Source organism: Homalodisca vitripennis, unplaced genomic scaffold (assembly GCF_021130785.1).
Source record: "Homalodisca vitripennis isolate AUS2020 unplaced genomic scaffold, UT_GWSS_2.1 ScUCBcl_467;HRSCAF=2529, whole genome shotgun sequence".
NCBI lineage: Eukaryota > Metazoa > Arthropoda > Insecta > Hemiptera > Cicadellidae > Homalodisca > Homalodisca vitripennis.
In genome coordinates, this window is record NW_025776612.1 from 84,090 (window position 1) to 96,504 (window position 12,415).

The following is a 12,415-nucleotide window of genomic DNA, read 5'->3' on the forward strand; positions in this document are numbered from 1 at the left end:
CTTGTGGAAAATGTGGGTTAGATTTTCGTTTCCATTGTGGTACTTTACAGACTATCCGGAAGTTCCTTTAACTCTGACATTATCAAGAGTGTACTGTAACAAGAGACATCTCATGCCTATATTCCATAATGTATTGCATAATTGCTTACATTTCATACTCTAAAATACACTTTGATATTGATTGGTGCTTTATTTTGAGATATGTTGAGTATAGCACAGTAGTAGTTTGCTAACATAGAGTGTAAGCATTTTATAAAGTATAATAATTGTGCTATAATGTATGATTTCCGTTCAACAGCTCAGCTGTTAAAAGGTAATATATATATTTTATGCGTACTAAACTACTCATATTTCCCAATAAATCATAGTTAATTTTTCATAACATTATCTGTGATCTTGGATATATAAATGTGTCTAAGTAACTGTTTGACTTGGATGAATAGCCTAGTTTAGATAGTTACTCTCCGATACATTTTTAAATCGTAGAAGCTACTCAAATTTAGTTTTTTACATATTGTAATTTCGAAATATGCATGTTGAGAGAATGGTTTTAATTAACGTGATTTTGTTTTATCACATACAACTAAGAAAATAGTTCGCTTTCTAGATAGAGATAACAATATTCTATTTTTAACATTTCCAGTTTGACAACCCATTAAATTAAAACGAGTCAATTTGGTAATGCTACTGTTTTATATATAGTCGTAGCGTGGACATAGTTATAACGTTTTTATAGTATTTGGGAAGCCAAAGTGAATATTATAAACGTAACAAACACTAGTACTTTCTAATCCAAGAAAATAATAATCTCAAACAGGTAATAAATGATACTGTAACTGATATTTAAAAGGGTTTGTTGAGCTCCGTAGCTCTAAGTGGGACTGCACCGGCCGACTACGACCTTTTACTGACTTTTTACCCTGGGAAGTTTTCCTAACCCAAAGTCCACTAATCCTTACCGACAACACCATAAATACATCTGCAGTTTACAGTAGAGTTGGCAGCTTCTAATTATTACAATTCTTAGAAACGTGAACAATGCCGGCACTAAACAAGTCTCACTTAAACGCGTCTCCATTGTTTTGGTTTCTGGAAATTTCCGTGTCATCTGATAAGTGTGCAGCTTTTCATGAGATTTTTACAAAATTGTTCCAAAAATTACTAAATGGTTGTTAGTAACTGAATTTAATATTATTAAGCAGCTATTCTCGTTTTAAAAACTTGGGTTTAGAAGCAGAAAGTTTAAAGTAAATAAATATTTTTTATTAAGTGCTTTGTTCTTTGTATCAACCATGAGTTTTTTTAATTATAACTGATACACCGATTTTTTTTCAAATTTAAATTACTCTATATAGCTCATTTACTATTTACAATGTGCATATGAATGAAAGTTCTCGTTTTATATAAAATTCAGACATCATACTTCTTTTTAACAACGATTTAATGCTGATTTTTTTTAAATTTGTTTGAAGCCGCATACAAGTATCATCATATTGATGATGTCCATGCTGTAAATATCATTTAAGAATACTCATATTTATTGGATCATTGATTACCTAAATTGACTTTACGATATTCGACTGTTCCTCAAAGAATATTAGTTACAGCGTAATTACATGAAACTATCTAGAATTATTTTGAAACTAAATAATTTTTCTTGACCTGTGAAAATTTTTGATATTCGTGCAGAAATGGCTAATTTTGTGTAATACAACAGTTACATGGTACCTTAGTTCATAAAAAAACTAAAATTTGAACTAAAACATTTTAATAATAAATAAACTCTAACTTTTCCTTTTTTAGAGTAAATTAAAGCACAAATTATCAAAACCTTCTCAAGTAGGAGCTTCCCAATTACAATGCATTAATTACCTCTTAATCCAAGTTTTGTAGGATTGGATACATTACACGGCAAACTCAGTTTTTTTATAAAACCTTATGATATTATGTATTGTTAAAACATGAATATGGTGATCTATAGTTTTGTAGCTATCTCTAGGATTAAACATCAGAGCTAACTAATTAGTTACACGTGTTTAATCTAATAAATAATTTTTTTAAAGTTTATTATAAAAAAAGTAAGTTCTTTACAAATTTGTTTTTGTTAGAAACTGAATAATTTTCATTAACAATTTAAAGTAAAAACACAAGTAAAGAAGACTATAAAGTAATGCTATGCATGAACTTTTTTATATCGTGTTAAATTAAATATTTGGATAATGACTTGTTTAGTTTTTTCCTATTACATGTAATGTTTCTTGTAGTTTACCATCAGCCTATTCTTATTAAATGATTATCTGTAACATAAGCCCGTTCTAACTAAGTAATTATAATCTTCTATTTCGGATGGCGACCACGCTGCCAGTGTCGGCACCGGACAAACATAATTCATTGACAAAAGGGTGACAGGAGTTTTCCGGTGGATGGCCTCTCACTATGGGACTCGATTATGACTTTAGACAACAGGACGACCTTTGAAATTAGCAATGGCGCCGCTGGGGAGGGCTATGACACTGGGACAGCCCTGAATACAGAGCTCTTTTGTCCCACAGACAGTTCTTGGAAATAAACAAGATTAGTCACCAATTCTGAAAAAGACACCCGCTTACGGTGACACTAATTTTTAATTGTGTTTGAAAGTTTCCACGTTGCAATAATATGTGACATAATTTGTTTTACTTCTACATCATTATATTTCCATGAGTCACTACCGTAATTTATAAAATCTATTGCTATAATTACAATGATATTTTATGTTATACTAATATTGTTGTCTTTAAGACTTGCATATTTGTATCTAAATGTGTTTATTTCAATGTTGCGGAAGTCATGCTTTATTTTTAAATGCAAGTTAAGTTTTATTATATATTTAACCTCAAGTGCTAATATATATATATATATATATATATATATATATATATATATATATATATATATACATATTACCTAAGAATATAATTAATACAGTAAATATTTCAACTTTTAGGAAAAATTACAACAATGAATATTTACTTTTATTTAGCTTTATAGAAAATTGAATTATCTTTCTCATTCTCAATAAAGTTTCGTTTCATTATGTATATATGCTAATAGGTTTTTTATTTATCTCATTCGTTAATTACTTTTGGGTGAAAATGTAACGTTATGTACCTAATAGGTAAAATGTGGTATGATGCTCTAACAGTGTGTACAACGATTGCGTTGAAAAGAGAATTAACAAATAAAGTACAAATTAACAAATAAACAAATACAATAAAGTGTTCAAAACATTTTTTCGTTTACTAAAAAACTTACAGGATGTTGATCCAGGCAGCAAAAACCTAAGATGTCTCATAATAAACATTGCTTGCAAAAAATGTTTGAATATCTGTTGAAACAGAATAAATAATAAATTTCATTATAGTAAAGAAATAAATTTGCAAATTGGGATAGGAGGGTGAGGGAAGGTTTGTAGTTTTCTTAGTTTCGCATATCTTACTAATGAGCAAATACCTCGCCTAAACCACCACGCAGAGAGAAGCCATCTTCCTCATTGGAGTTGGCTCCTGTAGTTGAGCAAGAAATAGATGAAATCATTAGACAACTACTAGACAAAAATACAATAAACTCAATCTAATATCCAAGGGGCACATAAAAATAGATGCTTAGTTTTTTGAACAGACACAACAAGCTTTTAGAGGAACTCGGTGTAAAAAGAGTAAATTATCAATTAACGGAGTAGCACACTCTATATGGTTGTAGAGGGAAAAAATGTCAGAATCACACATTCGGTGTGTTTCTTGATCTTCTAATCTTCTATTTCAGATAACGACTAACCTGCCAGTGTCGGCACCGGACAAACATAATTCAGTGACAAAAGGTTGACAGGAGTTTTTCCGGTGGATGGCCTCACACTATGGGACTCAATGATGACTTTGGACAACAGGACGTTTTTTGACAAGAGCAATGGCGTGCCTCTGGGGAGGGCAATGACACTGTACAGCCCTGAAAACAAAGTACCAAAGTCCGACAAACAGTTCTTGGAAATGCAATAAATGACTGTAAACAAATTTACAACAAGATTGGTCATCAGGTCTGAGAAAGACATCTGCATATGGTAAAACTACATGTATTTACAATTTTCCAGCGCTGCAAAAACATGGTGTAAAGTTACTTTAACGCGACAAATCATAATTTTAGTCACAACTTTCAATAATGTAGTTCAGTGCTATGATTAAAATTTATATTTTTTTATTTACACTAATAAAATTAACTTAAAGCATGCATATAGTTTTACTTAATAATGTTACATTTTGACGACTGAATGTTGAGTAATTCAAGCATCATTTCTAAACTTAATAATTTTTCCTATTAACCGTTATTACTAAATATCTAATTAACTCTAATTCTTAAGAATATATTGCATAAAGTATACATCGTAAATTTTCGAAAACCAATACATTAATATGTACTATTTTCTTTACTTATTCTTTCGGATTATTGAACATGTAATATCCCTTCCAATAAAATATCGTTTCATCATGTATATTTATGTATACCAATAAATAAAAAAATTATTGATTTCTCTCGATGATTCATTTCTTTTCGGTAAAAATGTCTTTCATACTTAATATAGGTCACATTATATACTAGACTTATTTATAATTTACCAATACGAGTGTAGCATACACGAGTAGTATTCCCTTTGAATATACTGGCGACTCTGTACTGTACTATGACTAAGTTGAGTAATAATGAAGGAACTTTAACCCTTACTTCGTTCTCAAAATTCATTAAAACTTCTTTTGATTTTGATAAATATGCAAACTAATTATTCTATTATTATTTATAACTACAATCAGTTATTTGTTAGGAGGAAATTAGAGTTTATTGCTATACTTAATAATAATATATTTTAAATTTATAACACTGTTTATAAACTAGAGAAAACTATGTCTAAAACAGAAGGGGAAAATATTGATGCGAAGTTACGTTATTTTACCTCAACATAGAGACAGGTATAAACAAAAAAGAGAAAGCTACCCCTACTACTCCTGGACTACCGTGGGGTTGGGCGTGGTGACTGCCTTCCAAATCCTTACCCCCTCCCTTACCAGGTACAACTAATTGTTTGCAGAATACCGAATCTTCTCAGTTGTGCTGTGTTACCTCTTCGAGCAACGTCTCTCCTACATTTTGGCTTGCCTTTTTAAAAAGGTAAGCTCTGCTTTATTATTTTATATTCATTTTTTGAATCTAAATTCGAATAATCATTCATGCGTTAATGAACTAAATAGATTAAGGAGCGCCTATTAACTTATAGTATAATATTATTTAAAAAGAAATGTCAATTGATGAGAGAGTAAATAAAACCTTTTTTTTAATATTTTACTGTAGGTACTTAATCCGTTCGGTTTTTTTTATCAGTTGCAGATAGTATTTTTATAACAAATAATTATTAATGAAAAATTTCTGAATTATAAAGATATCTGATGAATTATTTTTATATCTAAATATATATCTAAATTGCATCAGATTGCCCGTAATTAGATTTATAACAAAATATTGATTTTGAATATGTTTTGAGTTAAACAATCGTAACATATTTTATTATGGCACTATATTATATAGTAAATTTAGCATAAATATAAATCATGCGGAAATATAAACGTAGCAGTTTCATTCACTTCCGGCATCTCTGGGTTTAAGCGCTTCAATATTTGTACTTCTCTTTGGAAACTGTAGACTACTTAATCCGATGAATAAATTATTGGTTAAGAACCTTGTCACCTTGTCTGTGATTAATTCAGTAATTGCAAAATTTTTACTATTATATATAATATGAAATTATTTCATATATATAATATGAAAATAAATGTAAAACTATTAATTTCATTTTACTCTTGCTGGTATTAATTATTCTTATATTTAGGCGTTGACTTTTTTGGTATATCTTTTTAAGGTACCAGACTTGTTAATTTGACCTAGTATTATGTTGTGTAGAGCATTTTTCATTTGATACTACTGTAATGGTTAATCCGTTTCACATAAATTTAAAAAGACAACGAAAATATGTTGAAGTCTTATAAGATATGTCTTTAATTTCTTTGACCTACTTAAGTTTTATTTTTCAATCCAAAATAAAACATTACTGAAACGTAGGGTTATTTGGTAATTGCAATCGTTTATATCCCACAGTATTATTCTACAGTGGCTGTTGCTTTTTACACAAAAATAATTATACAGCGTTAAGGTCGTTTGCAAGCAATCTGAAGGATTACTTTGATATGCACTCAATTATAATTGTTAATTGATTTTGTATGCTTCTCTAAATTGAAAAACACAAATGCAGATGCCGTTATCATGTCAATTAACTTAATCCATTAATTAGCTATACTATATTTAGCGATTAGAATCATTGTTTTAAACGCTGTTTTGTAAAATGAACTATTTTGTAATATTTTATCTTGATAGGAAATACAGAGATATAACTACTCTGGTTAACTGAAAACTTAAAAAAATTTAAATTATTATTCGTTAAAATATTAATATATTTAACATGATTAGCCTACACCTCATTCCAGAAATAAAATACAAAATTGTTTAGAGTTCATAACAAATTTAACATCTTTGTCTTTGTTTGAGGACAACCGTTGGATCTTTGTTTGAATATTAACGTGGGGGAATACCCATATTCTCCATAGGTAGTGTTTTATTTTCCTAATATTATCGATGGAATATATCCGAAATCAGGTTATACTTTTTAAAAATTTTGATAACATTTTAGCTATTCTGTAATGGATTAGTAATGCATTAGTCTGAAATATATTAAATAACGTAAAAGAAAATGTATAATGTTCATATATATACAACGCCATGTAGCTACATTTTCTAATTTCCTCTTCTGTCACAAAAAGTAGTGCTCCGCCACGACCAGTTATTGCTCTAACACTACCCTAGGGCTATGATTTGGAAGACAATGCAATACATTTACGAGTATTTCCTATAAAAAGACCTTAATGTTCGTGTTGAGACACGGCTTGTACATAAAAAACACACATTTCGGCGGCACTGAGGATGCAAGACGTCGAGTAGAGTTGTTTAAAACTAATAAGTGTGAAATAATGTTTAGTTTTTAAATTTGTAATGATAAATTTCATTCATGGAAAATTTAAAATTAGTATTGTCTGTTGCAGACTGTGGAGCATCTGAAGAATGGGTTTGAAGGAAGATAAAAAGTCAACGCATATTTCTAGAAGGTAATGTTTCAGTTAATATTTTGAGTTGTTACTTTTATTAAAATTGTTTTATGCAACCTCATCGCCTATACAAATATGTACAATGAAGGAATTGCTATTGAATCTTTAGCATGAATGTTGCAATGGATTTTTTAGGTGTGTCCCTTTGCCACTGAAATGACCAACGGATATTTCATATATAATACATACATTAACTAGGTACAAACAATGAATGTTTAGTTTATTTTATATTTTTAACTCTTTTCAGATCCACTAGAATTCTCCATTTCAACAAATTAACAAATAACACATTAAATACACTAGTATTAATAATGATTTTTTATAACGTGTATTATATTTTTTGATAACATTTCGTAACGATAACACTATGTTTGTCATATAATATTATTTTCCTGAATTGTTGAGAACAATATTCAGGTAGTTAAAATGATTTTTAACTGTTTCAGTAAAAGGAGAAGGACGGATGTTTCTCGGATGTGGTCGAGATCACGCTCGAGGTCATCATCCAGATCCCGATCACGATCATCAGGGTAAGTTCTTATACATTACTTTTGCAATTATGCTTTATGTATATGAATTATACAAGAATATGAAATTAAAGATTACTCTTAAAGTGAAATTAATTTCTAAGAAATATAATGTTAGGAAAAAAATATACACATAGTCATAACCCTGCGAATCATAATACATACGATTAGTTTAATTAGACCTTAACTAACAAATCAGCTTAACAAGTAGATGTGAGAGATAATAATATGTAGTAAGTAAAAATAACCTGCTCATGTATAAATTAACTATCAATCACATCTACCCATTGTATTCAACCAAAATTCCAATTAATAGTACATACGAATCTAATTCCATCGATTGTATTCCACTTGGGGTATATGGGGTAGAGAGCCAACTCTTGGGTGGGCCTTACTCTTCAATAGACCAACATTTGTGCTGTCTCTTTGCTGTATGTATAACTGTTTATGATGTACGATGTATGATGTTTACGATGACTGCACATACTTATGTTAAAACAAACACGATATACTGTATGGGTTTTAACTAGTGTCCTCGCGTTTTATTTAAACCCTCTTTTTATTGTGGTAGGGGAGGGATTGATTTCAGTAATGGTATTTTAACTGGATAGGCGTAGTGTTGTTAATAACTTTCCAAGAATATTATTGGGAGGGAAAGAACAATAATTCAAATATACTTTTAATAGTTATGTGTGATTCTATTAATTGGAATTTTGGTTGAATACAATGGGTAGATGTGATTGATAGTTAATTTATACATGAGCAGGTTATTTTTACTTACTACATATTATTATCTTTCACATCTACTTGTTAAGCTGATTTGTTAGTTAAGGTCTAATTAAAACATCTTGTGGTACATATTATTTATTATTTTAAAATCAACTGGTTACATTCAAAATTCATGTGTACCTGATTAGTTTACAACAAGGTTTTATCGGTCAAACCGTAGTTTTGACGTGTTATCTTTAGGATAACTCAAAATAAATAATAGATGTATTCTCTCATAGATAGCTTGAACAGTGTCGTGTAGTACTGATCTTGTTTTGTTTATGTTTTCGCATGTAAGGTAACGGATGTCGGTGTACGTGGTTTTACTGATTTATAGCAGAATTTTACTCAATTACAATAAAATGAACGATTTATGTATTTCAGGTCACACTCTCCACAACGTAGTTTTTTGGCTCAAGAGGAGAGAAGGGTCCTGTTTATCGGGAGGATTTTGAAAGAGATGACGATGGATGATCTTAAAACACGTTTCCAACGATTTGGAACAATAATTAGCATTGACTTCAACGAGAAAACGTAAGTATTAGAGCTTGAAATTTGTGCTATACTGTTACAGTGTGAAAGTAGATATAATAGTGTATACATAACTAACATTCATATTTTGTAACACGAGTGTATTTTTTAACAGAGACAACTTTGCATACATTACGTACGCAAGCAGTGCGGACGCCTACCAGGCCGTTGTGTACGGCAAAGATCAAACACTCTTCAAAATCTTGCGGTACGACAGGCGCAAGGCGCCTCGATAGAAGCTGGCGGTAAGCAAACTGCATCGAGTTTTCTTATTAAGAACAATGTTAAACCTTATGCTCTTTTATTCACCTACTTTAATTCGTATTGCTGTGGAGGATGTCTCGCCTTAATGATATATCAAATTAGCAGACACTCCATTTTAACATATATTTTGAATACAGTAAATATTTTGAATATTTAAACAATAAAGTACAAATTAGTATTATTTAGAATTGTAATAGCAGTTTACAGTAATAATTAACCATATAGTGTTTTATACGCTTTAATAAGGTAAAATAAAATAAAATTAGATTACTCCTATATTCTATGACTGAAAATAGGGTCGACAAAGTGCATGCGGTTTAACATATTACTTATGGTGCTAAATTCCCGATAGCCATAAATACAGCCAGCTATTAACGATATATGCCGAGTGAGGTGAGTTGCTAGATGTTAACATATTTATACACATACTAAGATGATCAATTCGACTGTAAGATAAAACAATCTTAATTTAATACTGTAATGACTGTTAAATTAGTTGCTAATTATCCTAATAATAATCTTCCTTTTCTTTTGCAGGTCCTCACCAGGAGAAAAATCCTGCACCGAGCCCCATGTGCTCTGTGCGCCGAGCTGGAAACCGTGCACTGAGCAGCCAAGTATCAAATGTAATGTAAAACAAAGTGAGAAGGTTCCAGCATCTAAGAGGTCAGTCTGGCACCAGGTCCAGATTACATACCGAACCTAATTATAATATTAATAATAAATAATTATAACTAGAATCAAGAATTGCAACACATAACTGTTGTTTCACAAAAGTAAAAATTTTATTGATACCGTAAATGTAAACACTGCAATGGATAACTATACCTAACAATGACTAGTAACTATTTTTTCAGTCTATTTTTTAAAAATCGTACAGTTTAATATAGATCTCTAAGTTTGATTAAAACCAACCTTAAATTAAACTAAAACTTACTTTAGTTGTGTTATTAGGTTTACTGTTAGAACAGTACATGTGTACACTTTAAATAAAGAGGGTTTTTATTTGTTAAGTCCTTATACACTTTTCAAGATATGTGGCATCTGGAAAAGCTTTGATGCTGATTATATGATTAGAATCATTAACAGCTAAATAAACAAACCAGCTATACAAATTCCATTTGAATTATTGTTGAACCTTCCTTAAGACAACTACAATCATGATAACGAACTCTTATATTTTATTAAGTAGTAAGTAAAAACTTTGGGAAAAAAACACGTTACCCATCTTTAGACAACACTAACTCTGTTATTTTATGAAGTGACTGATCAAAGTTTTTCATACACTTTGAAGGAAATATTATTTTAAACAAAACGGTGTAAATAAAGTACACAGAATGCGACTAGCCTAAAATTGAAATATAAGCCTTCCTCCTACAACCTCAACTAACACCATCATAAACCATTATTTCTTGAAGGAGGAGGAGCTCTTCTAATTGGAAATATAAATTTTCTATTAGTTTATTAAAGAAAACTCACAATTCGCCAATTATTTCCATCATCAGGTTTATTTCTTGTTTCTCTAAAAATTAGAATGAATATATTTGGTATGATTATGTTCTCAGCTGACTACTGCAGCTGAGCACTCTTGGAATTTTGCTCGACGGATAAGATTTATTACTTCGGCGCTCAGTGCACGGGTTCAGCTTAGTGCTTAAAATGTCACAGCGTTCAAGCAGGACACCTTGCAGCCTTGAGTCAATCGCATATCTACGCAAGTACCACTATGTGCATCATCAGGTTTTGAACACACACACACACACACACACACACACACACACACACACATATTTTTTTTACATATATATCATGGCTGTTAATTCACATTGTTCCACGAATTAAGCAGATACCTTTGACGCATTTTGTTGTTTTTGTAAATATTGTTAGTAATAATAATTTTTCTTTTAGTGTAATTAGGTTACATAATTTGAGTACGTTTTAGTTACTTTTAACGCATGGACGCTCAGGTAGTGGCATGTACAGTGTTTTAGTTTTAAGTTAGTTTTAATTTGTGTTTTAGTTTAGTTAATTGCATGGACAATGGTGTAGTGTTAGAAAAGTGTTTTTGTAGTAATATGTCTAGGTTAATTTAGGCTAGTGGTGGATGAACTCTGTCTTAAACATCACACGATGTTCATGGCAGAGATTAGCGGAGTTACAGACGTCCCCGAGAGGTCTGGGCAGTTAGTTGCTCAGACCCCGTATCCACTGGGCAACGTGTGATAATCACATCAATAGGAAGTGATTTTCAAACGGCTGACTGTACACGCTTAATGGTAGAGATTAGCGGAGTTACAGACGTCCCCTAGAGGTCTGGGCAGTTAGTTGCTCAGACCCCGTATCCACTGGTATTATAAGATAGTATTACTGTGATATAAAAGTCCAAAGCAAAATTTAGGCGATAGACTAAACTCTTTTTCCTATGACATTTTGTTAGTACCTGCAAAAATTTCTCATCTCCGTGATATAATTTTTACAATATTCGTATTTAAAAAGTAAAATAATTTTATTTTGTACTGCCATAATAATTTATTTTTACTGCCATGTGTGGCAGTACCGTTGTATGCAAGCAATATTTTAAAACTCACTATACTTTAAGGTCTTATAATTTGTATAACACATAAGTTTTAAAATTGGTTTAAAAAGGTTAGCATAGAAAATAAGAATATAAATTATTTTAACTATTTGTGTGCAAGCCAACTTTGAGGGTAGTTTACATTAAACGCTTTTGGCTGATAACCTCACGTAGTATAAAGACATACCTTACCAAATGCATTCATATTCTTTTAAACACTCACAAATTATAAATATAACTTTTTATCATTATGATATGTGAGACATGTAAGAAATCCCCGTCTAAATATGGGGATTACGGTACTTGTGGAAAATGTGGGTTAGATTTTCGTTTCCATTGTGGTACTTTACAGACTATCCGGAAGTTCCTTTAACTCTGACATTATCAAGAGTGTACTGTAACAAGAGACATCTCATGCCTATATTCCATAATGTATTGCATAATTGCTTACATTTCATACTCTAAAATACACTTTGATATTGATTGGTGCTTTATTTTGAGATATGTTGAGT

General features: G+C 30.7%; 1 protein-coding gene across 1 annotated transcript; it reads left to right on the forward strand.

Annotated features, from left to right (window-relative positions):
• The first annotated feature begins 7,085 nt into the window (after positions 1-7,085).
• LOC124370773 (peroxisome proliferator-activated receptor gamma coactivator 1-alpha-like) lies at positions 7,086-10,304 on the forward strand. Its single transcript, XM_046829072.1, has 5 exons — positions 7,086-7,238; positions 7,685-7,768; positions 8,918-9,067; positions 9,180-9,309; positions 9,866-10,304. The coding sequence occupies exons 1-4, from the start codon at positions 7,195-7,197 to the stop codon at positions 9,298-9,300; spliced, it is 399 nt and encodes a 132-aa protein (XP_046685028.1). The 5' UTR covers positions 7,086-7,194; the 3' UTR covers positions 9,301-9,309; positions 9,866-10,304.
• The last annotated feature ends 2,111 nt before the right edge of the window (positions 10,305-12,415 follow it).